This window comes from Pogoniulus pusillus, chromosome 23, assembly GCF_015220805.1.
Source record: "Pogoniulus pusillus isolate bPogPus1 chromosome 23, bPogPus1.pri, whole genome shotgun sequence".
NCBI lineage: Eukaryota > Metazoa > Chordata > Aves > Piciformes > Lybiidae > Pogoniulus > Pogoniulus pusillus.
In genome coordinates, this window is record NC_087286.1 from 13,413,114 (window position 1) to 13,441,072 (window position 27,959).

The 27,959-nt window shown below is 40.0% G+C and overlaps 1 protein-coding gene across 6 annotated transcripts; it reads right to left on the reverse strand.

Moving 5' to 3' along the window:
* Window positions 1-833: 833 nt before the first annotated feature.
* CREM (cAMP responsive element modulator) lies at window positions 834-27,891 on the reverse strand. 6 transcript variants are annotated; one of them, XM_064162578.1, is made up of 8 exons: window positions 27,728-27,888; window positions 23,417-23,540; window positions 18,040-18,177; window positions 14,120-14,211; window positions 13,832-13,977; window positions 10,227-10,415; window positions 3,649-3,805; window positions 834-1,657 (listed from the first exon to the last, which is right to left on the reverse strand). In XM_064162578.1, the coding sequence occupies exons 2-8, from the start codon at window positions 23,534-23,536 to the stop codon at window positions 1,513-1,515; spliced, it is 987 nt and encodes a 328-aa protein (XP_064018648.1). In that variant the 5' UTR covers window positions 23,537-23,540; window positions 27,728-27,888; the 3' UTR covers window positions 834-1,512. The 6 variants fall into 6 exon arrangements, with proteins under 6 accessions (XP_064018648.1, XP_064018653.1, XP_064018652.1 ...); XM_064162577.1 differs by having other exon boundaries at window positions 1,564-2,058; window positions 27,728-27,891; XM_064162580.1 differs by lacking the exon at window positions 18,040-18,177 and having other exon boundaries at window positions 1,564-2,058; window positions 27,728-27,890.
* Window positions 27,892-27,959: the final 68 nt, after the last annotated feature.

Below are 27,959 nucleotides of genomic sequence, written 5' to 3' on the forward strand. Positions count from 1 at the left end.
GGAAGACTGGGTTAAATGTGAATTCACCCCCTGCCCTAGCAGTGAGGACTGGGTTAAATGTGAATTCACCCCCTGCCCTAGCAGTGAAGACTGGGTTAAATGTGAATTCACCCCCTGCCCTAACAGTGAAGACTGGGTTAAATGTGAATTCACCCCCTGCCCTAACAAGGAAGACTGGGTTAAATGTGAATTCACGTTGTAGTGAAGAAGCCTCAGTGACTTCAGTAATGGCATGATTCCATCCCTCCCCTGCTACACAAACAGACACACACTCCTCCCAGTAAAGCCAATTAAGTAGGAACTAAGCCTTTCTTCCTACCACATCAGGAAGGCATCGGTGCTGCTAGTTCCAACAAAGCTCCCAAATACCCTGCTCATAGACTGTACTGGCCAACAAACAATTAGATCATTCCTGAATTAAAGAAAATACCCAGAAGCAGTTTTGCATAAGCACTATTTTCTTTCAAAGCACAATGGAAAGTTGGCATGTATTGCATTTACCAGCACTGTAATCAGCTTTAAGCATGGGGTTATTTTAAAAAGCTCCAGCTCTTGCCTATGGGCTATTCTGGAACTCTGTGAATCAGCAGGCAGTTACTGTTCATTGCAAAACTTCCTTCTTTAAGTCACCTTTACTTCCTCTCAGTGCTTTGCACGGAGTGTGAAAAGAACTACAGGGTTGACCTTCAGTGATAACTGTCTACAGCTGTCCGGAGCCTCGAACATGAAGGATTCAGGATGCAGAATTAATTTTGAGATATAGACCTCTAGTAACTCAAATATTCTACAGACAACAGAAATTTTAAATAAATGGCAGCCATATAACAAACAGCTTCTTTTAGATATTATATATTGTACTTAGCATCATGCCAGGAGTTTAGTTTCCTTTGTCCTCTTCCAGACACTCAGGGGTTTTAACGCATCTCGACTGTTTAGAGGAAATCAAGACACTACACAGGTTAAACAACATGGTTCTATTAAAAACTATCTTTAACCATGGCACTCAGTGACAGCAATACAATACTTTTTTTTCCACAAAGCAACTAATATAAAAATATGCCATAAAATCATCTGTAGACTAGTATGCTAGTACATACATGTAATCATAACATTCTTTTATAAACTCTTTCCTGAGATACCTTGGGTAATTTGATTTTTTCTTGTATTACTGACACATTATCATTACAATTCATCTAAACCAACTGCAAAGTATTTCATATGTGCAGGCCGCTCAGCAACATGTAAAAAGTAGTATGTAAAGGAACAGCTCTTAGAAATGATGCAGGGGTTTACTTTTTTTTTTAACATTTGGTTTCTTGGAGATGGAAGGGAGGAGCATGAAAAACCTGGAGTCAAAGCTATGAATTGACAAAAAGCAGGAAAGCATTTGAGGAATGTTAGGAGTTGGAATATAAATGACACAGAGAAAGTTGTAATTTGTGTTGGCCATGTATTGCCTTATAAACCAACTGGACATATTTTAGTCAGTTCACAGTATAATAAATATTTTTACTAATCTGTTTTGGAAGAGCAAATGTCTTTTAGGGTTTCAAGCTCCTCTATAAGTTTCTTGTTCTGAACTTCTAGCACTGCAACACGACTCTCCAGACATTTTATGTATTCTTTCTTCCGACGTCGACATGCTTTAGCAGCTTCCCTGCAAAAAGCAGAAGTGAAAAGTGCAAACAAAAAAGCCATTTGCATGCCATTAGAAAGCTCAGCAGAGTATGGAGACTAGGACAGAATTCCAAATTTTGGAATATCTCCCAAATCGGTCTGAAAACACTAAGCAAAACTGGGTTCCACAAGGGCCTCAAGTGTCTCTTTCTCAAGTTCATATGGCAATCTGTAGAATTGCTTCCTCTCATGCCTTGATTAAAGTTCATAATAAACGAGGTCCAAATGAAAGACAGTTATTCTGCTTTATGACAATAAAGATCTTTGAGGGCCTTGAGTTCCTCAATGAGAGTCTTGTTTTGGTTTTCAAGCACAGCCACACGATTTTCAAGACATTTGACATATTCTTTCTTCTTTCTGCGACATTCTCTGGCAGCTTCCCTGGAACCAATACAAGGCAAATGACTACAGGAACAGCCACAATATGGCAAACACTGGATACATGACATTACCTGCAACCCCTGCAGCTCCACAGTAACAACAACCACCAACAACAACTGTTGGATTGCACAAACAGAACAGCAGGTCACAGCCAAATGCATAGTCAAAATGCAATTCAAACCAACTAGAACTTAAAACAAATTGAGCATCAACAAAGATGGAATTATCACATAGAGGAACTGAGGAAAAGTGAGCAAATGATAATGTACTGACTTGAATCACACTAAACATGAAAGCTGAAAGCCAAATTTTTTTCTTCCAGTCACATTCCATTTTGTGTATTTACTAGGACTATTATCTTTTGCAACCACAATCTTAAAATCAGACCCAAATAATTTACTTTCAGAAAATACAACCATAACACTGCTCTCTTTAGATAAAAGCCAGACGCTGATCTTACAACATGCTGTGATTTTTTACCCTAAAATTTAAATCCAAAGAAATACAATTTAATAGCATTTTAGAACTGTACACCTCGGTACAGTTCAGCCACATGTGTTTGAATTTTGCTGCTGGCAAACAGCAGTCTGGAGCCATTCTCACAGCTCTGCTCAAAATTCTACCACACTGAAGCTAAATAATTTGGGGAATATTTTCAGAAGCATGTGACTGAACAAGCATTCAATTCCAGCAGAAATCTTAGAAGTACTGAGAATCCACTCCTTTAACATCCTGAAACATGACAAACCATCTCATTATGAAAGTGCAACCTTCCAAGAAGCTATATGAGAGTTAGCATGGTGGTTAGTTTTAAAACTGGGAAGTGGAGAAACAAAAGAAGTGATCCTCGTAGGTAATTTAAAATAAAGGACAGGCATGAGAGCAAAGCAATACCATTAGTTCAATCCTAAGGCAAGGGGCTAGGCAGTGCATTAGAGATCTGCACAGCAGACTCTTTCCCCATTCATCTGCCACTGATAGTGGATACACACTTGTTTTTGAAAAAAGAGTCTCCTAAGAACAGCAAGAAGCATGCACAGAAAGACACTGGCATTTACAGCACACACTCAAGTTCAGGCCAACTAATTAAAAACTATGCCGGCACCTCACACAATATGCCTCACAAAATGACAGGGGCACTGCACAATAACTTATCTCAGTAGCCAAGTCTTTAGTGAAGTCTATAATTATCATTCCAAACTAGAATAAGTCCCCTTCACAGCACCATTAAAGGACAGCTGCTAATGAGATCCTCAGATCTTTTCCTAAGCAGTTCTTTGTTTCAAAATGAACAAATCCACACTGGCATTTTTTATTGTCAGTTGCAGCGAGGGGAATAATTCAACAGTAAGGATACCTCCAGATCATCACAAAAATTATCAGAAGGGGACAACATTAAAACTGATTTCTGAATTACTATGATATTTAGAACTAAAAACCCAGTAATAAGGTGAATTAACAGCCAATAGTCAATGCTATAAGGATAAACAATTTCTTGCCTTCCCTTTGGCATTCCAGGCAGTGTGAGAGAAATGCATCATAATGTTGTAAGAGAACTTCACTATGTTTGGGGCCATTATGTACTCTTACCTGTTTTTCATAAGTCTCAGCTCTCTCTTGCGTGTTGCCTCTTCTGCCAGTTGCTGAGGGCTATGCAAAGTCCCTGGTGAAGTTGCCATTACCACTCCCTGAGGTAAGTTAGTAGTTGGAGTTCGAATCTGGTAAGTTGGCATGTCTCCAGTGGCAGCTGTATAAAACAATCAGATTTTAAACTTTACGGCAAAAAAGAACTATGCAAAAGTTTCTCTGAAAAAAAAAGATTTTGGTTGATGAGTTATCCAGGATTCCTGTCACATCAAATACTTCACAGGCCTGTAATGTCACAACTGTGTTTGTTATCTTACTGGTGTTTATTTCAACACTGTAAATAAGTTATCTAGGTTGCTCTAGCATGTGGCGACACTAGCCAGCCAGCCTGTGAAAGCTTCCACGTGGCTCTTTTCAGACAACATAGGAAATGCTGTTTTAGAAGCACTGTCAAAATATTCACACTTATTTCCAGTTTGTGCAATCCCATGAAAAGATGATCCTGCTGCTGCAACCACTGAAGCTGATATGCTACTTCTGTCCTTCAGGAATCACCCTGCTTCAAAAGTCAGCCGCCTTCTCCCCTCTCTGTGATCACAACAATACCAGTCTTACTGCCTGTCTTCCCTTCACAGCAGCTCTTAGGCAACCTTTGGAAAACCAGTGAGAGCTGCTGCTGCCAAAAAGGACAGGCAAGTGCTGATGGTGAACAGGAGCATGTTCCTTGAGCAAGAGAACCACGAATAGGATGCTGCAACATTAGCAGGTGAGAGGAGGTAGTGGCTGCACAGGAAGTGGTGTAGCTGCACAGTATATTGGAGTGTAAAAGTTCACTTGTGTCTGACATAGGAAAAACAAACCTTTTTTTAAAATTAGAATCAAACATAAAAATGTATCACTCTTCAAATTAAAAGCAAGTATTTACCTATTCACAGAAGCATAGAATGTTGGAAGGGACCTCTGGAGATCAAGTCCAACCGCCCTAACAGAGGAGGGTCACCTAGGGCAGGGCACACAGGAATACACCCAGACAGGTCTTGAAAGCTGCCAGAGCAGGAGACTCCACAACCTCTCTAGGCAGCCTGTTCCAGGGCTCCATCACCCTTACAGCAAAGATATTTTTCCTTATGTTGAAGCAGAACTTCCTGTGTTTCAGTTTGTATCCATTGCCTCTTGTTCTATCACAGGGCACCAGTGAAAAGAGCCTGGCCTCTCCTTCTTGACACCCAACCTTCAGATAATTGTAAACATTCATAAGATTCCCCCCTCAGTCTTCTCCAGAATGAACAGCCCCACGATTTTCCATACTTCTTTCTATTACCACAAAACAAAACTTTACATTTTGCCATTAAACCAACTGAATGTAAAAGATGAAAACTCAGCATCTGTTATGTTATACTTAATTTATAGTTTAATTCTTTAAATCAATATTCAAGTAGTGGAAGAACTTAACTTGTTTGTTTAAACCTCAGCCAGCAACTAAATGCCACACAACCACTCTCTCACTCTCTCCCCTGTGGGTGGGATGGAGGATGGAATGGTAAGAGGAATGGTGAGAAAATTCATGGGCTGATATCAGAACAGCTTAACGATTTAAATTAAAAAGTATTGGGTTTTAAATTTTCAAATTAAAATTTAAGTATAAAAAGGAGAGATAAAAGCCAAAAAAAACAAGTGATGCAAATGAAAAACAACTGCTCACCACCAACTGACCAATGTCCAGTCTGTTCCAGAGCAGCAGCCCACCAGGAGCCAGCTTTCACCCTAGTTTATATGCTGAGCATGACGTCATATGGCATGGAATATCCCTTTGGCCAGTTGGGATCAGCTGTCCTGGCTGTGTCCCCTCCCAGCTTCTTGTGCACCTCCAGTCTCCTTGCTGGCAGGGCAGCATGAGAAGCTGTAAAATCCTTAACAGCTTAAGTACTGCTCAGCACAAAACCATCAGTGTGTTATCAACATAATTTTCATTCTAAATACACATCACAGCACTGGGAAGAAAATTAACTCTATCCCAGCCAAAGCAGGACAAACTGGAACAATAAAATATAGAGAACAACACACTGGGGAGCCTGACACAGCAGTAAAGAGCAGTCAAGTCAACTAGATGGAAGAAGAAAACAAAACCTATGCTTAATACAAAATTCTCTATTATTCTAATTAAGTTAATGCAAGTGTTTCACTAATTAAATACAAAAAAATACAATCAAGCAATGTTTAGACTACAATTCCACAGCCATGTCTTGAAATCATTATCAGCTTAAACATTTTTTTCCTCCCTCTTCTCTCAGTCCCCCGGGTATAAGTGTTCATGGAATTACAAAACGAACTGGACCAGTGAATTGACCTGGGCTGGATAATCCCCTGGGGATGGGGGATGGAGAAAGAAATCAGCCCAGAACTGCGCCGTGAGCACTAACAGGCAGCTACGGTGAACACCAGGCTAGGTCTTCTTTTACATCTACGAGAGAATTAACCCTTTCCTTAAGTTCTCCACACCTCTTCACAGTCCCAGTTATGCAAGTGGGAAAATACTTCCACTGCCTATTTACAAAAACGGAATTTTAGAAACTCTTCAGGCTCACGTTTGTGCTGGCCATATCATGTACAATTTACGACTCCATGGTAAGAACTACCTTTCTCTCTCTCTCTCACCATGGGTAAAAAGAGACCTCATTTTAGTTTGCATTAGCTACACTGAATTAGAAATCCAAGTGAACCATTCTGTTGATCAAGCCACAAGGAATAAACTATAACTCAGGTCACCTCAGCCTGGCAAAACCAACTACTTTATTGTCTTTTCTTGATTTACACTCAGATGTTTGCTAACAGGATTTACTGCTGCTGTTAAGAGGACTCGGTGTGATAATGTACCTGCAACTTGGCTTAACAAAAGCCCGTCCCTATCTCAGCTGGGATCAGCAAACACCACTGTAAGTAACAACAAGCTGCATTAACAGTTTGACTGAGTTCCAGTAGTGCCTTTCCCTGCCTAACATCTGGCTTACTTATAAACCTACCCGTGACAAATTGTCACTTTGGTGGTAGAGACTTTGTAAACCCAGACTCTGCAGTTGACAAACAAACCAAACAAAAACCACAACCAAACAATCCCCTCCCCCCCCCAAAAAAAAAACCAATAAAAGAAACCCCAAACCAAGCTCCCTAGCACTAACCCTAGTATCTTTCAGTTGTGATTTACAATACACTACTGCAAACTAATTACTTTGAAGTCTACACATTTAGCTTTTTATGCTTGTGGTAATAAAATAATGTTTCCCTTGAAAAAGACATTGGGAAAGATGAAACATGCTTTAAGGAGCAGGGGACAAGATACCCTTGAAAAAAAGAATAATTTGAATCCAATAATGTATCTACATACTGGAGAGAAAGGAGGTGCCTTGCATTTCAGCATCTGTGACAGAACATCTACACACCTTGATCCAGACCAATAAACCTCTATGGCTGTTTCCAGTGAAACTCCATGGAGTCTTAAAGTCAATCCAAATATATCAGAGACAGGGTTGAGACAAAGAAACCTGGAGATGCTGCATTTCCCTAACACCTTGCTCCAGATAATCTTTATTTTTTTTAATATTAAAAAAAAAATCCCAGAAAATCTGAAGCTTTCTGTTCAGACTTACATAAAAGAATTTTTTCCACAGAAAGATGAACCCAAACAAACAAAACACTAACAAACAAGCAAAAAATCCTAAATCACCACATTCTGACAAGGACAACCCTGTAAATTAAGCTCTGAGAAAGTAAACCAAAACAAACCCAGCCAATCAAAAAAAAACAACTATCTTGTATTAGCACCCTTGGCAAAAAAAGTAACTTGCTGAACACTAGAGAGCATCCCTGCACTTGAGTTATTTCATTGGCCATCCAGAAGGCAAAAAAGCCTGCTGCATGTTATGTATTAGTACATCTGTTCTCCCCTTCGGAGAGTCATAATGATGGCACTAGATTATCAAAGGGTTTTTATCTTCCCTACTAAACTGGCTAAGCAAGGCATGAATCATTATCTCTTTGAGAGTTAAATTAAAAAAAGAGAGAGAGAGAGAATCAAAACGTCGACTTAGAGAAGATGCTTATCTCTGGATTAATGAAACGATGTGTACCAGCAATGAGTAGTAGCACGTAGCAACCGGCTGCGAACTGGTTAACAGCACAGATTTGCCGGAGGCAATTGACGAAGCAGAAAGGAACTGACTAAATCGCAGCATGACTTGGAGCTGACGTCAATGTGTATCTTGTTTGGAGTTTAACTTTTCCAGTTCCCTGCTGCAACACGATTCCAGGAAATGTAGTGACGTCAGCCTTTTGAACTCAATTAGCTGAGGAACAGACCATTTTCACAGTGGAGGAGAAAACAAGCAGACATTACAATACTTGAAATGACTGCCCTCTCTCATTTGTTTGCATTCAGTATTTTCTTAAATAATGGAAAGCAGAGGGTCTATTTACACTGCTGAAACAATGCACACCTTTCCCTTACAGCCATGCTTCAGCCTATTTTAGCTATCACATCTGAAGTGTTTAGTGCTAAGCAGAAAAGCAGAATCCTTTCTACAAAGTAAACCCCAATTCTAAACACAGTAACATGTATGACTGTCTCCACAATAAAGGCTTTAGAAGAAGAGTGGAGGGTTTTTTCAGCAAAATGCTGCATCAATTTTTTAAGATTAGTTATGTGAAATGATCTGTTCAAGAACTCATGCACTAACAGTGATTTCCAAACACACCTCCCCCCTTTATTAAACTGTTAAAATTGCCCTGAAATCCTGCACTGTCTACATATAACTACAAGTCAGCTGTATCAGCCTGGAAAACTGAAAGAGTTACAGCAACAGGTTCAAAATAAAATGTCAGAGACTACTGCTTAGACATCGAAAAATACAGTGCAAAAAACAACACGAATTTTACCTGTTTCATCTCCTGTTACTGCCATGATCAGCCCCTGCACACACGACTCTCCTGTTCCTCCACCAGAGCTCAGCATGAACTGTTCCAAACTAGCAAGCATGTGCAGGATTACAAGCAAGAGCACTGACATCACAGTGACCTCACTTGCTTACCACTGTCATTAATATGCTCTGTCACTGGAACAGCTCACTGTAACTGCAGCCCAAAGAACTTCTTTTTCCAGTAAACCTTTTTTTTTCCCTCTTCCATATTTCTATAAAGCCTAGCTTTGTTCTTTCCCCTTGAATTATTCATAAAGCTACAGAAAGCAATGGCCATAAAGCTGGCTGTAAAGAAAGACCTGAAGATTCATACCAGTGACTGATGGAAATTAAAACATGAATCTGAATGATAAAGTCCTGGTGGAATAGAAAACAGGGAAATTTTTAAAAGAGGTGCAACTGTTTTCATTGGAGCAGTTCCAAGCAAAGGCAGAGCACTGTCAGAGAGACATGCAAGCCAGGAAAGCTTATAAGCTGTAACAAAAGGTAAATTAAAGGCTAAAAGCTCCTTGCTTTAGGGGAGGAAACTCACTAGCCACTCATTTAATCTCAGTTAAAAGCTTCAGAAAGGATTGAAGAAAGCTCTAAAGTAAGTCAACCTAAAGGTAGTGATTTCAAATGCTGTAACAGAGAGGACGCTAATTCTGAGTGAGGGCTACCTCCCCTTTTTCAAAGTAAGTCCAAGAGATGTATGTGACACTTCTAAAAAATAAAATAATTTTAAAAAATAACCAAAACAACAGCAACAAAAAAAAAAACCTCAGCTCTAACAGAGTTACTGCTTCTTTACATCAATTCAAACAGAATCAGTTTCAGATCAACAGTCTAGGCACTGCTATGTATATAGGGCATAGCCAACTTTTAAGGCCTTTGCTGTAATAAACAAATCCAGACTGGTAATTTGTCAGCTGTAAAAGTATGCCAAAGCCAGCAGTAATAGAAGCATCAATGCAAAAAGGGAGTGTCTTGTGGTTACAAGACCACTTCAAGATCATAGGAACAGAAACCCAGAACTGAAGCAGACAGGAGATTCAAGCCACAGATGTCAAATATCACTGACCATGTTATGAAAAGACACATAGATACCAACGGAATTATTTTTGTTACAAGTTCTCTATACTCATTGTCACTAATAAGTATACACTTGCCTTTTACTTCATCTAGCAAAAAAAAACCCTTAACCTCTATCAGGAAACTGCCAGGACATCAGAACCATCTCTTATTTTGCCTATGAATGTAAACTTGTAGCAAAGGAAATATCACTTAGCTGGATCAATACATTTAATGCTTTTATATTCATCCTTTTTCTGTATCACAGATTATCATCAAATAGCAAGCACTGGGTTTATGTGATGCCATCAATTACTACATGAGCTTCATGAACAAATACTTTGGAAAAAAACCCACAAATATATGTGCTATCTGAAAGAGAACTTTTCCGCCCTAGAATTGCTAATCACATTTTTTTTCTTTCTTTCTACTCCTCTGCTTATTTCAGATTGAATTTAATTACAAAAATATACAGAAATGGGAAATTACAACCAAAATCAAAACAAAACCTCAAACCAAACCAACAAACGAAAAAAAAGGTATTAGACTAATTAAACATACCTTGAACAACAACTTGGCTTCCAGGAAGAAAAAACTGTTGTGTTCCATCAGGTGACTGTCCTGCATATTGCACAATGGTAGCACCTGGTTGAGGAGCTCCTGAATTTGTCATTGCTAATGTCTGTAGTCCGTGGACACCATCAGAGGGTGGATTAGAAATCTGAATCGTACCACCTTGAGTTATGGTAACTAAATATAAGCATAAAAAAGTAGCAGTTAAGCAGCAGAAGGAAATATGGGCTATGCTGAACAGCACATCTTCCTTTTTAGAATAAACATTGACTGATAGACTCCTGGTCCTCTCCTTGCTTAAAGACCAACTGTACAACAAATCTTACAGAATGTTAATAAGGATTTCTACAAGTATAAATCCTTCTGTGTAATACATGCCATGTGCAGAACAGATGAAAAGCAGTGTTCCACATGTTTTATCTTTATGCATCTAGATATAAACTCTCAACAAATAGTTTTATTGCAAGAAAAGAAAATAAACCAACAGTGACTATAAGTGATCTGTTGAAATTGCCAAATTCCAGCAGCTGAATTAGCTTCTTGTGGTGGGAAATGGAGGATTCCTCTCATGCTGAATGTATAGCACAAAGCCCTGTCTGCAGTACTGGAAGAGGGCTCAACATGGACCTCCAGTTCTGCCCTTGCAACGAGGAACAACTCTTGCACTGTTAGACCACCACCACAGGTGGTGGCCAAAGCAGGTTTATAGTCAGATCAGGCTACGAGGCTCACACAGAAAACACTCCCTTATGCAAAACAATCCATTTTCCTTACAGAAAGGTAACATATTGGTGGAAGTAACCACCAAAGACACTATCTAGCTGGTCATGCCTGCCAGCCTGCCTGCTTCCATAAGCCAAAGTCAAGAAGTTCTGAGAAAAAAGATATATGGAAACCACAGCAGCATACTGTTTTGGCCAGTAAAAATAAGCCAAGAACAGCTGTCACTACTGCTAACAGAAAAAAAAAGTGTCTTTGTTTTTCAGAAAAATTAGTTATCAACCCCCTCCAGAAGTAGTCATCCCAGACATTCAGACACCAATCTACAGTTGAAATTGTATTTTCAACTAAACTGCCCTTCCTATGCAGGAATAGAGAGAACAGTAGAGAAAATGAGTACTCAGCAATCATTATGTATCTGCTTTAAAGCAGGGCATAGTACAGATGGCTGCAGTGCACAAGGCCAGTTCTTCATTGCCATGGACACAGTACCAGCTCAATGCATAAACTGCTGGATACTTGTGTAAGAGAACCCATGAACCAATTTTGGCCAAGAATAGAAGAGTACTCCAATACAACAATGATAAGCAGAAATAAAGAGCTATTGTCAGGAGATGTGAAGATAAAATAGATAATGTGTAGTGACCTACATCATATCCAGCCTGAAATTAACACAGGAGATGCTGCACGCCTACACAATGTTCCTGGGTTTAGCTAACAGCACTTCCTGAAGATCACAGGCAGCCATCAGGACGGCTGCTCAGGAATGCTGCAGATCTGTGCCTAAAGTCAACGGCCAAGCTAAGCTCCCTGGTAAAATCCAAATTAAGAGCCCTTCTCCCACAAGGAAATGACTATCCTTGATGCCACTTGTTACCAACATATCCTGATCATAATTAGAGAAAACACAGAGACTTCACCAGAGCAAAAGACGTGCAATATTTAAACTTACAAAGTTGAACATTAAAAAATGTATAATAAAACCAAATTAATGAATACATTGGCTAAGGAAAAAAATAATTTCCAGGGAGAAAAGCTCTCAAAATAAAAATTGGAAGCCCAGAATTAGGAGAGTCCATGAAAGCTGACATTGCATCGTGAAGCAATGTCTCATTACAGCTGAGAACTTATCTAGTAAGGTAAATTATCATTAAATATACAGCAGATGTTTTAGGCTGTACCTTAATCAGGAAAAAAGAAGCATAAAAGAGAAATCTTGCATGCCTGGCTCATGCAAAAGTCAAGTTTAAATTAAGATAAATGAGGTTTAATTACATTTTGGTGGACTTCTAATTCAAGCACATTGTTGGTGATGCTCTCCGCTGTATGATTTTTCAGAAATAAACACCTGATTGAACAAGAAAGCTAAACCCATGAATTTCCTGATTCTTTTATAGTGACCTCCCTGTCACTATGATTTATAGCTACGTTCAAATTAAAATATTCTCAGTTAAGAATCACCTCCTGCAAGATGCTGCTAGGAAAAGTACAGCTCTGCTTTCCTAGAGGAAGCTACCATTAAGAAACCTAGACTTGTAGTTTCTTAGAAATCTGAAGATTGAGAATTTCAGATTTCTAGAAGACAGTATAGGCACTACAGCACTTCTTTAAAAGCCTCAAAACTGTAGTTTTCAGATGGTTTTGTTTTTAATAAAACCTAACCTCCCACAGCCAGGCTCCAAAAAAATAAACTGAAGAAACCTAATTTGGTCAAAAATACCTGACAGGTTCCGTAGCAGATAACTAATTCTGCAGACTTGTAATCATGCAAAAAGAGCACTTTGGATGCATGAAGCAAACATTTCTTTATGTCTATACATTACACAAAGAGAAAAAAAAAACTGCCTTAGGAGTCCAAGCAAAATTACTTGCTATGCTGAAGGGGCAGATAATTTCTGCTTCCTCAGAATTGCTAATTACTTGCATAAATAAAAAATAAGCAAAGAATTCTAAGAGTGACTAGAATACAACTAGAGAGCCATTTCAGTCTCTATGTGCCACTGCAATGTTTTAACAAACTTCCTCTGTTCTTGTTTCAGGAAAAAAACACACCACACTTCTTTTGCAATTTTCCTGTCATTGTATCAAAGGAGAAATATCTGCATTTCAATGTGTCTATCATACAAAAAGACACAAAAAAACCAACTGCAGGAGCAAAGCCTTATCCAACCCATAATCAAAAAAAAAGAGTTATTTTAGAAAGTTATCCTTTAGATGATAATATGAATAAGCACAAAGAAGCTATGGGGAGCATATTTTAACATAAATGCAGGAATAAAACCCCCCACATTCATAGAATGGAGCTGGAGCTCTGGATTTAATTTTTAACTTGCATTTGGATGAAGTGTAAAACATTGGAGACCATGATTTAGGTTAATTTCATGATTGAAATGTTCACACTTAACAACTGGAGAGGAAGAGAAATAGTTAAGAAAAAATAGAATACCAAGTTAAGAAATAATTTCATACTCCAAGCTTATTCTTTGGAACTGTTTCACTGTCATTTCATGCAATGAACAGCACCAATACACTTTGAATGGCAGTAATTAGGAACTGCAATGATTTGTAATGCTGAACATTCACCTAAATGTCAGCATTTTTCATTTCACCTGAGCCTCACCTCCACATTTTTCATGCACAGCATGCTGTTCTAGAGAGATTCAATGTGGCACCCAATACACAAGAAACAGACTAAAATTCTCTAATGACTGTTGTTAGGTCAAATTTAAGTCTAAAATTTGAAATTATTTTGAAATGTAGTAGCTCTCATTCTTCACCCAAATCCAACATCTCCACTTCATTGTGGAACTCTTAGAAACAAAGTTGCTCCTCTATATGCTTTGTAACATCAGAAAGTATCTTTGCAAACATACTGTATTGCCCTGTGCTAGAATGATACAGGCTGGTTGGGACAGTCATTGCAGGGACACCAGAAGCTGCTCCTTCATCTTCTGATTTTTCTTCCTCTTCAATCCTCGGTACTGCAGGAGCATCTGATGAGAGTTCATTTAGAATTTTCCTGAAAAAGAGTGGAGGTAATTTTATGTATCTGAAATTCCATATCCATGAGAAAACTAAATCACTGGCTTTTATCAGACAGCTTTGCTGTAATATAAAAACTGCTTTTAAAAAACAGCAAAACCAAACCACTAAGTCCTTACCGGTATGAAGGTCTTCTTGAAAGTATTTCCCTACGTTTTTGAGAATCAGTGATGCCTTCAGATTCAGCAGATTCATCTGCAACTGGTGCTACCTGAAATAGCAAAGGTTCTGAAATTCATAACTTTGTTTTAACAAAAGATAGCAAGAGAGTAAAAGATGTGTTCAAATTTCTTCCGTGTTTGTATACAGGAAGTTTGTGCACTTATTTATCACTCTCACATGACCTTGGATTTGTTTTTCCTAAAGCAAATCACAAATTCCAAGGTGAGTAGCACAGAGTCACTTAGGTGGCATCAAAATAATCCAGGTTACTACTTTTTTTTTTTTTTTAAGAGTGGCACCTAGAAAAAAACACTTAAGACAGAAGATTTCTTGAAATAAAAAATAGTACACAATTTAAATAGCTTTTAAAGTGAAATTAAACACTTAAAATACACAGTACTGCACTAATGCACCTTCAATACAAAAGGCACTAGTGCAACTTAAATAACAGAATACAAAAGCCTCTTCACAACCACACCAGACTGTTTATAAAATAAGCTTATTTAAATGTGTGTTTATTAGATTACTCAATAGACATCCATAAATACAAATATATTGCTTAACAATACACTGCAAGTGTTACAACTGCCTGAGAAGACCACAATGTCTTACTTTCTTAGACCTTTGTCAAGAGTATTTTCACAGCTTCTTTTTCTTTTAAAATTGCCCAAGATGACATCAAGGCCTGGAGATGAATCACCCTCTTTACCAGCAACTGTCTTCTTACACAGAACTGAAAGTGATTACTGAACATGGAAAACGCTATTTTCTCTACTCATTTATCTATTCATAACTATTGGTGTTTAAGATTTCCAAACAAAACCAGAACAGACTGCAGTTTCAAACTAAGCACTGTGTTAAGCTAACAGTGAACAAACAAGTGACTGGAACTGTTCAGCCTCGGTGCAGTGGAAGCTTCCCTGCAGCTTACGGAAGACAAGAGAGAGGCTCTAGAACTTATGCAGCTGCCAGGCCGGAGTGCTTGGTGCTAAAAACCAAAATCTCTGTGACCTTAATAGAAAATGACTACTGGAAGGTTCAGAAAATTAATGGGCCTGGATCACCACAACTCAGATCTACAAAACTATGCCTACAAAGTACTAAAAGTTATCACAGAATGAAATTGTGTCTTCACTTATTTTATTACATTCCAATTCTGTATAAAAATATTTAATGAAGCCTCACTTGGCTGGGTAATACATAGGAAATGTCATTAAAACCTGATGCCTACCCAACTTCAAAAACAAACAGAGAATGACCACATGGAAATAGAGAGGTGAATGTTTACAGAGACATGGCTTCAAACCACGCTTCAGAGGTGACTGGCAGAAATATAAGAGCTTCAAGCAGCCTACATTCATCCTTTTGCAGGATGGACCAATGCTGTCTAGCAAAGAGACCTTCTGAAAAGTATCGCTCTCCAGTACTCTATAGTGATCTGCTTGTGGATCAACCTTCAAGCCTCTGGCATAAATTTTATAAAATAAGACATTATTACCCAGCTGAAAGCCTCAGCACCACACTCGAACCCAGAACTCTCATTCCGCAGGAGAAAAAAAAACCAAAACTGCTTTCACCAGGACAAACAGCGGGGAAAAAAAAAACACCCTAATGTCTTTAAACCTTCCCATTCCACTAAGAGTTACCAATAGCTACTCCTAGTTTGTGGAAATAGACAAAGAAATCAAGAACAGTCATATTTTATGATGAAGGTAAGGAAATCACAAGATGATTTAAGCATTTTTACATGGAAGGGGAAGTTTGCCACAGGATTTTTTTCTAATTTGCATCAAGACAGAGAAAAAAATGTTTCTGCTTGTTCTAATAGCAAGCAACTGCAGTCACAATGCCAACCAATGGGGAAAAAAGAAGAAGAAATGCCTTTTTTTTTTCCTGGACATCATTCAGACTTCAACTCTACCACAGTGCTCTACATTTAATCAAATAAAAAGTCCAGTTCAGGTTAGCCTGACAATACCTGATACATTATGAGAAAAGCAAACAGAAAATTCAAATAATCTGAACTTCAAGCAAACCAGTAAGGAACATGATATAGATAAGGATTTTTTTTCCCCCTCAAAAAGCAACAGCATTACATGATAACATTTTGAATACCTTCCAATTTAAAAGCAGCAGGTGTTTAAGGGAGAGGTCGTGAAAGCTTGAACATCAAAACATCAACCTTCTGCATATATTTTTTTCCCTAATAAATGATATAATTTCTCAAGTTCTCCAATGTCTTGCAGAGATAGGCTATCAAGTTAAAGCCAAATGATCTGAGACAAATGCCACATGGCAGAACAAAAGACTTAAAAGGCTCGTGGAAGGGATGAATGGCTTCTGTAATGGGACTCTTTACAGCATCTTCAAACCTTCCTTGGAGAGTCACCTTATTTGCCACTAGCGTGCTCAAATGAAATCAAAGCAAAACCCTGGAACTAACTAGTCCATATTAATCAGGACTCAGTTTTCCTGTCTCTGCTCCTCTGGCAAAGGAAAGACAGCCAGAGGTCACTCAGTACAACAAATAATCAACTTCCACTCTCCTAAGACAACACAGCAGCAGCTGGCAAGAGATTCCAGAGAAATTCCTCCTCCTGAGCTTTGGAGCAAAAACTCTGTTTTTGCATATGTGACCTGATTATATTGATTTATATTAACACAATGACTGCAAATGACTGCATTATGCTTATCTGATAAAGTTAATTTTGGTAAATTACAGACAGAAAGAACTCCACTAAAAAACTATCAGGTTTGGATACTCTCACTTCAAGTTTGACCAAATCCAAGTCTGTTGACATCTACTGCACCTGCTTCAATAGTCATCTAATGTTTCAAAACTAGGTCCCAGGTCCAATCATCTGCACCTATTGCTCACAATTAAAATATTCAGTATCTGGCTAAGGCTTTATTCTTTTCACTGATCTAAGATAATTCCTAGTTACCTATGCCTGTTTATTTACTATAGCTCCTAAGAAGTCTCCAGCATTAAAAGTGGCTTCTCAAGAAGACAGACAATGCACAGCTTTTCCTTAATATGTTGCAATGACTGCAGATAAAAGGGTTCACACATAACAAGCACAAAGGCTTTCTTACCAGATATACCAATTCAACTTGTAAAAACCCATCCAACTGACATTTCTGAACCAGATTTTAAGAAACTAGAGCAAAGGCATTCCTAGATAAAAGAAATGTACCAATGGGAGATCAGATAATTTTCAAAACACTCCCAGGTTCTGCTCTCTTGTGTTTTTCACTGTTTGAAAGCTCTGAAAACTCTAAAGCACTTTACGTGGGTCCCTGGTTTCTAACATCAGCAACTTTAAACAGGTAAAGTTTTGCAAAATACAAGTTTATTTTGAAGCTGTCCTTATTTTTCGTCTTTATATATCCACTCCCACAAAAAGCAAGCATTACCAGATGCTGTAACAGGGCCTGCTAAAAACAAGAAGGAATCATTTGACTGTAACATGTTTGCTTCCATTACATCCAGATGCTCTCCAAAAATACAGTATGAGGTAACATACAGACTTATGAGTTCACAGTCTTATTAGAAACATTATGTGAAGAGAATTCACCAAAGCAGAAAAAACTGCAAGACACACTGAAGTAAGGCCACATTATTACACAACTCTGTTGTTGTGTAAGTTCAGGGTTCCAAGACACAGTATCTTAAAAGATAAACAGGAAGCATTAAGGAATTGCCACACAATGCTAGTAGAGCTGCTACTGGTTGGCAGTTTGCCACCTTCTCCCACTCCCCGTTTCCTGGACCATAAATCTTGCAGCACTGGTAGGAATTAAGAGGAATGGAAGATGGGGTTGGAGGGAAAGAGGCACCAAATGTTAATGAAAATATAACAATAAAAGAGCTAACCTGAACAGCTTGCATATGTGGTGATTGAATGACTGAGGGCTGTGTGGCTTGAATGACACCCTGGGCATGAACAGTTTGACCAGAAGGCAACTGCACTACAGTTACAGCTGGAGATCTTCTTCCAGCAGCTACAGAAACCTGCAAAAATTACAATCATCACGTTTCAGTAACATGCCTTAAGATGTCAGCAAATGCTTTTTTAGAATTGATATTATTAAAAGAAACTTATTTTGATTCCATGTCTAAAAGAGTTTAGATGTGTGCAACTACCACACAGAGAACTGAGTTCTTTCCAAATGGCATGGAAAGCTTCAAAATGCCCCATAGCAAACTGTTAATGTGTTTGGTTTGTTGAGTTGTTTTTTCTTCTTCAGAGTCTTCATATTTTCTTTTTAATTAAAAATAACCCTAAGATATTATTACACACTAAACCTGCTGTCCACTAGCATGAAGGTTAGGAAAAACCTCAAGCAATGTAACCAAAAAAAAAAAAAACTCAGTATTCACAGAAGTGATTTGTTGCTGCAAAAACAAACAGGGCAGAACGTTCTTAGTCATGAAAATAAAATATTCCGAACCGTTCTGGGTTTGCTTTGTTTGCTAAGCAAGTTTAGTTTGAACTTTTGCTTTTCAGACTGATGCCTTGGGACAGAAGAATTTTTCAGATAGAAAAAATAATATTGATAAAACTCTAATACATGGATTTTTAAATTTGTGTTAGAATGATATAATGGTTTTGGTTGGAAAAGAACTTTAAAGTTCATCTAGTCCAAATCCTCTGCAGTGAGCAAGGACATCTTCAACTAAAGCAAGCTTCACTGTTTTCAAGGTGGAGCTTCCACCACCTCTCTGGACAACTTGTGCCAGTGTTTTACCACCCTCATTGCAAAAAAAAAAAATATTAAAATGAAAAATTCTTCCTTATCTAGAGTCTAAAATAATTAATAAGTAGTCTTTTTATTTTTTTTCCTGTATTTACACAGAAGGTTTCTTTAATTTCAAATGTTAAAGAAGCTTTCAATCCTTATCCATAATCTATTGCTTGTTTAGGAAACACTCCTTTCTTGAGGCAAGAGCTTCAACTGCTATTAAGACGCAATAGTATCAAAAAGACCACATGTTGGTTCAAATTATCTTGAAGAACAATGCTTCTAGGAAACGGAGACAGGACCTTGTCAACACTCACTGTATAACTGTTCAATTGCTATAGGAAACTGAACCACTTTTCGGGAAATGGAACAATTGTTTCTTCCCTAAATGGGAAGAAACTTTCCTTAAGTGGCATTGCACAGCAATATATAAATATCACACACAAACATTTCCCCCCCCAACTCTAAAACAAACATTAATATTATTATCAGAAATGCATCAGATATCTGAGACTGAGATCTAGGAAGTCTTGGAGATCTGCAATGACTTATTTCGTGTCAAAGCTGACATCACCCTAAACCCAAGCTTCAAGGAGAGGGCATGGAGCAGTCAAAGTGCTTACAAAGTGTGCTGATTTCTAAAACATTACAGAGACAATTTCATCAAACCTATATATTTACTGATGTCTTTGTAAGAGCTGCAATCTGATACAATACTCTGTGTATCAGAAAGAACTTTGAGTACAACACACACACAAAACAGTACAAGGTGAACAGTTCAAGTTTGGTTTTAGTACACAATGGTTCAGGCACATACAATCAAGAAGTAATCCAGTATTCAAGATTAAGAAACACAACATTAATTTAAAAGCTTGTTATTGGGTATAACCACACACACAAAAAAAAAGCTAACCACACTCAGTTAATACCCTTTTAGACTAAAGTTTACAACATCACAAGGGAAATTGTTTTGTTTCCACTAATGCAGACATCAGATTAAAGGAGGGTGAGGGGGTGCAGATTTGAGGGAAGAAAAGATGGTAGCATTTTAAAATTGGATCAAACCAAAAGTGATTTGTTTGTTCATTTACATCTACTGTGAACAGCTCAATTTGACTATTTGCTGAGTTTCCACAAATATCAGAAACCTGCACAACGTGTGGTCCATGAACTTTAAAATCTCAGTGATTCTTTTGTATTTGGTTTGTTTCCTATAACTAAGACCGAAAGAAATGTTTCCAATTTCATATTCTGAATCTCTTTAATATGTATTAGAAATTATTAAAACAACTTCTATTCACATTTCCCTTCGCACTGTTTCCAAATGAAATATTCCCATGTCAGTTGAAATCCTAGAACCTTTTGATGCTATCACGCACAGACACTGACTGAAACAGACATGGAGACACTGACTGAAACAGACATGGTGAAAAAGCTGCTTTCTGACATCATGATGAGCAACACTACCTTCAGTGTCATTACTTCAAGGGCTATCTGGTATGATGACTGAAAACAATCCACGTAAGCAACTCAGGAAAATGGGCGTGTGAAGGGAAGCTTAACACATTAAGCATCTGGTGTTTAGTGTTAGTCCCTGGCAATAGCAGAGACTTCATCTTGGGTTCTATCTTATTAGGTATATAACAATGAAGTCTAATAGCTTCAACGAATATAAAATACACATTCTGTCATAGCAGTGTGGTTCCATATTTTACAAGTTTGGAAATATATGTGCTGCTTCTTCCAAGAGAGGAGAGAAAAGTAGCCCACAGAAATGATTGTGAACTGTCCTCATACTGAGGCATGCACTTTCAGAGAAAGAAGGTACATATCAGTTATCAGACTTCAAGAGGTATTACCCATCTGAACAAGTATACTGTAGGCATTATGCACTCTCATCACCCAGGGTCAGATAACTTTTCCCTATACAGTACTAGAGAGGTTGCCTTCCCATCCAAGCCCTCATACCTCAGACACTACTCATAGGACACCATCTGATTCCTGTCCCTGCTGGAGAATCAATACTGCAACAACTCGGTAAGCGAAGTAAAGAGTACTTCTGGGAAAGGAATGAATTCCTCATCCAACTTTCCAAGCTTCCCATTCCAGACTAACAGGAGTCCCACACAAAGACCCTGCTTAAGGCAGAGGTTAACCTCAATATCCATCCCAAACCCTCACCGTGACAAAGCATCTCACCTTCTGAGCCTGCCAAATAGGAATGTAAGGTAAGAAAGTCCTACTCATTTTAAGGCAAAGAGAAGTCGCAAGGCCTTTCAGCAATAAGCTTTCTGTCAGGGGCCTTTTTACCGAAAGAAATGCTGTGGCAGTTCTGCCTCAAGGCGTGAAGGGCATGGGCGCAGGCTCCCCCCTGCCCGCGGCAGGAGCCAGCGTGGCCTGCAGGCTGAGCAGCCGCCCTGAGGGAGCGGCCACCGGGGCCGCGGGGCCGCCGGGCGGCCGAGGTGCCAGGCCCCTGCCCTAGAGGCCTCGCAGCGCTGCCCTTTGCTTACAGCGTAGCACAGCTGCAGCAGCCTCGTTTTTACTGGACAGCCCAGGAGAGGGGCACTGACTCCAGCAGCTCCAACAAGTCCCAGCCAGCACGCTAGGCCATCTGATCACCAACGGGGACGCTCAGGTGCAAACTCTGGCCTGTCAGCCTGAGCCTTCAAAGTGGAGTTGCATTTTGACTGAGATTCATCAGTCCTTCAGAATTACAGGCTTTAATTGGAAGACCTGAGGCCTGCCCACTACAGCTGAACCTTCACATAGTGTACTCAGCACTAAATGCAGGTAAACGTGAAAAGTGCTTTCCCCAGAGACCCAGCAGAAGCCCTCCTACAGTATTCAAGACAGTTTAGTCTCTATCAACATTGAAAAGTCAAGTGGCAGTACTGTACAACAGATAGATTAAACATGCGAATCATTCCGTGAAGTTCAAAATCAACATTTTAACTAAACTATCAAGGAAAGAAAGAATGAGAGGCAGAAATCAAGAGAGCAAAACAAATACAATTTTTGGTTTCATGCTCTATTCTTAAAGAAAAAAAAACAACAGCCCAAACGTCATTCCCAGAGCTGCAGGTATCAAAACTGCAACAAATCATAGAATCATCAAATCAACCAGGTTGGAAGAGACCTCCAAGATCATCCAGTCCAACCTATCCCCCAGCCCTAGCCAGTCAACTAGACCATGGCACTAAGTGCCTCATTCAGTCTTTTCTTGAACACCTCCAGGGATGGTGACTCCACTACCTCCCTGGGCAGCCCATTCCAATGCCAATCACTCTCTCTGGCAAGAACTTCCTCCTAACATCCAGCCTATACTTTCCACGGCACAACTTGAGACTGTGTCCCCTTGTTCTATTGCTGGTTGCCTGGGAGAAGAGGCCACCCCCCACCTGGCTATAATGTCTCTTCAGGCAATTGTAGACAGCAATGAGCTCTATCCTGAGCCTCCTCTTCTCCAGGCTGCACACCCCCAGCTCCCTCAGCCTCTCCTCACAGAGTTTGTGTTCCAGGCCTTTCACCAGCTTTGTTGCCCTTCTCTGGACACCTTCCAGCACCTCAGCATCTCTCTTGAACTGAGAAGCCCAGAATGCCCACATGCAACAAAACTAACAAATAAGCATTCATAAATATTTTGCAGTCTACTTTGTGTCTGAAGGCCTAACAAAAAATGGCTACACTGTCTTGAAAATGTAAACCAAGTATCCAACGTGCCAAATACATGCCCTCGATCTTACCAAGTAACTTCAGACGATGAAGAAATCCTCTAAGATGCTTTTTCAAGTCAGTTTCTGTATTTCTCAAAGGGGTTTTAAAGATCCTTCTACAGGGTCTACACAGCTTCTTGAAGTTATAAATCTTAGCACTGGCAAGCATAATATTCCTCTCAAGCACTGAGTATTTCAGTGCGTATTTTTAATGTTTGATAATTATTACTATGTCACCTTTTATTCATTACCTACCAAAGAAGAATCCAGGTGTGACTCCCATACAGAACATTTAAAGTATGCTTTCAGAACCAGACACAGTCAGTGGATACACAGAGACGAAACAAAACAAGCATACTTTTAAAACATACTCGCAGGAAGACAAAACACAACGTGTACAAAAACTGTTAACTGTGACAAAAACATGGTTTTGTTTATTTATTCTTTTTTGTTACACAAATCTTCAACATACATGTACTTTAGCTAGGTGTGCTTGATCTTGCAGTCACATCAACTCTTTAAAACCCTATTCCTATCTCAGAAACAAACATAATCACCTTCAAAAAGTGGAAAAAGTGCCTACTGAAAAAGCTTAGTCTAAAAGCATTCCCTTTTAACAGGCCTAACAGCTCTTTGTCAAACAGAGACAGTTTCCAGTATACCTTTGCTAACTTTTTCTTATTTAATAACAAGACTTCTAGAATATGAGTACTCAAAAAAAAAAAAGAAGTTAATACTACTCATCTCTGAGTATCACTTTACTGATTCTTCTCCTCTTTTGACATTTCAACTTACCTCAGATCCTGGGGAAATATGACTTCGGCCTGGCTGGGTCTTAAGGTGACCAGCATCTCGTTCTGGCACAGTTTGTACTGCATTGTCATCCTGTTGAGATTCAACCATTTCCATGGTCATCTGTCTACAAATAAGGACAAACACATGTAAATGATGCAGCACAGGGAGGGAGGTGTATCAGCTATGTAGAAAAAAGAAGTAATTCCAGGCAATTTTATATTTGGAATAGACAACTAACAGAACATAAACAGATTTCTTTCAAAACTATCAGACGAACTTAAGTCCCTTTTCCCCTGTTCCTCCATATTAAAACGTCTGTTCACTCAGCCAGAAGGACTAACACAAGTATTTTGGAAAGCTACAGGAGAGGCAGTTCCGGAAATGGTTTGCAGGGAATGGACACGCTCAGAGTCCCAGGGTCTCAGCGAGACTGAGAGTGCAGTGCTCCAGAGCAGCCCACCAGCACTACCAGCAGCAGGACACTTGTGCCTCAGGTCTTGCACTGGACAAGGCTCAAGTTGACCAGAAGCCATGTGCTGCCACAACGCTCACGAACCTTCCAAGATACCAATCCCCAGCTGGGATCTGCGCTTGAACACTCACAGTTCAAGGCCCACAACTCTTGACATGTTGCAGATCTAAATGTAGGATAAGTGTCGTAAATAAGCAACTCCCTGACTTTCAATTTAAACGAGTTTACATTTCCCAGAGAACACTTCCAGATATATCTGCTATATAAAAATGAAATGACCTGATGGTTGCTTTCATTTCTGGCCACAATTAGTCATAGCAGAAAGCGTGTCTTTTAAAACAAGAGCTTGAATTTCTCCAGCTCCCTTTCTCTCCTACCAAACCCTGCACTGAAGGTGCAACATCAAACAGGTGATGTCACAAATACTACCATAGCAACACATCAGTTTGCAGACAACACAGACACCATAGGGTCAAGCAGAGGCAGGAAGGATGCCCTGCAGGCATGCTCCCACCTGCACTATACTTACACAAGCAAGATGTGATACAGTTGTGGGGTTTAGAAGGCAGAAAATCTGTTTTCCTCAAGTTCAGTTACTGTAACTAGGGAATTGCAAACCTATCTGAACTCAGAAGTTCAGCTAACTCAACTAGTTCTCAGGTCTTACATTGAGAGATGAAACAGACAGGGAAAGAAGCCTACTATGTACCTGACTCTGAGGCTCCTAAACTTAATCTTATATGTTAAAAAATATCTACATTACATCAAATTAAATGTAAATAAACCTCCTTTTACAGGCACCATTTTACATAGTATTTCATAATCTTCAAGGAGAATATTTTTTAATCATCCTTCTTGCCTGGAATAAAGGCATGAAAAGATGGGAAGGCATCCAGTCAAACGAGGCAGAGAAACATATTTTTAGCTTGTACTCTTCCAATGGTATTCTGCTGACCACACTTAACAGTACTACAGCTTGTGGTAGTCAAATTATATGCGATTCAAGACTTCATGGGTGAACATTAGTATTTCTGTTACATGCTGCAGACCACTATCAACTCACACTACATTCCCATCTTTAGGAAGAGAATATAGTCAGTACCCATGCATTACTTAATCATCCTTGGTGTGTGAAGTGTTCTGAAGCTTATGGAGACATTCTTAAATGAACTAGTTATAGCTTCCATGCTTGAGACTCTATGGATGGTCCTTGTTTACTAAGGAGGAACACACTTTATTATTCTTATTTGTGGCACAGACAAACTACTGCTGGGAAAAAAATACTTCTATCCTCACTTAGTGCATTACATAGAAATCTTACTTGGAAAAAGAAATTCTTCATGCTGTAAAAAACAAGGTTAAGTTTCTAAACTTTATCCTTATTCTTCCTGGATTGCAAAACACTACAAATAATTTATTTTTACTACTTTGAGTATCAGGATTTTTCTACTGAAGCCTTTTCTTCTGCTGTGCTCCATTAACCAAGTCAGCAAATAGTTGTGAAAAAAGTATCATCACAGCCGAACATCTGGAAAGAACTATTGCTCCTATTGTACCAGATACAGTAAGGGGCTGTATTTTTGTATTAAATCTGTTACATTAGAAAAAAAAAAATCAGCAAGTAGTACATATGTCAGGGAAATTACAAATATAATTAACACTCAGGACATATATTAAAATCTTGGAGATTTAAATACACTTTCCATCTACAGTTGTGTATAATTTGACTCCCAGTACAAATGTTTGCCTCGTCCTGCTTTTAATTAGTAAAATTTTTAAACTGATAAACAAGTTAAACCTCTCACCTCCCATGTAAAGAGGGCAAAAAATGGCTTTTCATAATGTAGGCAAAGACACCTGCTTTTTTCTACAAAAGAAATCTTTGGGATCTGGTAGGAGGTTTAATTGTTAACTAGGTCATCACATCTACATTATATATTAGCAAGTTTACTATAGGCACTGAGCCTAGTGTACAGTTGGTTAGTAGCAGGTAAACACCGATTAAGAAGATGCTTGTAGTGCACTTCAAAAGCTTCTTCAGTCGCTAGCAGCACCATCCCTGACAGGACAACTGACAGCATCAGCTAAAAGAATATTTTGTCCAGGTGATCTAGAAAATTGTAACTTAAAGCTAAAGGTGTGAAGCTTTCCATAGGTAAAGAAGGACACCTTCCCTATCAAGATGTGTTCTTGTGCAAGAGCACAAAAGAATACTTTCATTCCCTACCCCATACTGCTGATTTACTATTACATCACTGAATATACATTTAATGTCTTTTGGTGACATAAAAGATTTGACAGAAAATTGGTACAGTATTTTGCACAACTGGAAATGTATGGCTCTCTAATTAAATACCCAGAGGCGTTTTAAAGGCAAATTCTTTATTTCAATGACAATTTATACATCTGAGACTGTTTACAATGGTGGATTACTGCAAAGGAAATGGTAAGAGGCTAAGAACTAGGTTTCAGCCCTTGCTCAAAATCTCTTTGAAGGCTTCTATTCATAGAGAACTTACTAAAAAGCAAGGATGTGAATTTACACACATCTGGTTTATATTCGTTGGTGACCCCATTGTGAGTGTAGAGCTTCTCAGAATGCACTAGTTTCAGAAGAGCATTACGCTTTCAAGTACGAAGCATACAATCTGCTTCACTACACTGCTTCGTGAAGCACACTAGCTGGCAAGGTAGTCACAGACTTCAGCCAGGTAAAATGAGTGCCAGGGCAAAAACAGATTCTGAAAGTGTAGTCTTTCTGTTAAGTTTTCACTATTAGCAAAAACTACATTTCTTGTGTCTCCTAAACTCTTGTGTCCTTGTTTTCTTCTTAGAGTATCTTAACAAAATCCTCAAAAAGGATTTTAAAAACCAAACCAGCCATTACTGCAAGCACAAGCATGCTCCTAATCACTCTGCATCTGCTACCTCAATAATCCGGAGAAAACCGTGCCGAGCCTGCTGTGAAGAGAACGCATGGCCCTCTGTTAGAAAGCCCAACTAGACCCCGAATAGGTAAGAGTACCGTTTAAGTATTTATGCCCGTAGAATCGTTTAACTGCCACAAGGCGTGCTGCTCCACGCTGCATTAAGATACTGGCGCGGCAGTGGCGGGTGCAAGCAAAACCTTCACACTTTAAAAATGACCTAAGGGCTACACAGCCCGCCGTCATCCTCTCCCACCTGGATCATGCGCTGTCTCTTACAACCCTACGGGCAAGGATGTGAACAGGCGTACCGAGCTTCAGAGAAAACGCCACCAGGCACTACGGCCTATGTCCCCCAAACGGCCAGCGCTCCCCGCTCCCCCAAGCGATCCCGGCGGCAGCGGGGCAGCAGCCAGAAACCTGCCCCCGGGGGTCTGTGATTGCAGCAACAAAGCGCGCTGCCTCGACCCCTCCCTCGCCGGATCGTCGGCAGGCGAGTAACATCGGTCTCCCTTCCGAGCCTCTCCCCCTTGGAAGGGTCTGAGCAGCACCCTGCTAGGGACCGGAGAGCACCTCGGCACCCGAGCTACGAAGGAACAGGACGCTCCGCACGCCCCCTTCTCGGGCTGCAGAGACACCTCGGGGCCGGTCAACAGAACCGTGCCGGGCAGACAGGCCTTCCGCAGGCCTCCCTGAACCAGGGCGCGCTCCCGGCCGCCAGCGTGGACGCGCCTTCGCCCCGTCCTGCGCGTTCCCGGCGGCAGAGGGTGAGCCCAGCAACACAGCGCCCCCCTTCCCTGCTCTCCCCTCCGCCGCTGCCCGGGCTAGCCGCTGCCCTCTGCGCTCCCCCGCTCCAGGCCCGCAGGGGGTCGGGCTGCGCGCACACGTGTCCCCGCCCCCTCCCGCACTCACCCGCCGCCCTGTACGTGCTGCCCCCGTCACAGGGGGTGGGGGGGATTGGGCCGGGCGGAGCCGCACGTCGGCTTCACGTCAGCGCTGATGCAGCCGCGCCGCCGCGGGGGCGCTGAGGAAATGGCGTCTACGGCGACTCCCAGCCCCAGCGGCCGCGGAAGGAGGCGGAGCCGGGGCTCAGAACTTGCCGCCGATTGGCTACGAGACGCCCGGCGGCCGGCGCGCTGACCAA

Coding starts and splice junctions, on each gene's coding strand:
- CREM (XM_064162578.1), bottom strand. CDS start 23,536: ATGACCATGGAAATGGTTGAATCTCAACAGGATGACAATGCAGTACAA. Junction 18,178..23,416: donor ATATTTCCCCAGGATCTGAG/GTAAGTTGAAAT, acceptor TAATTTTTGCAG/GTTTCTGTAGCTGCTGGAAG. Junction 10,416..13,831: donor TTCTAGCACAGGGCAATACA/GTATGTTTGCAA, acceptor GCTTATATTTAG/TTACCATAACTCAAGGTGGT.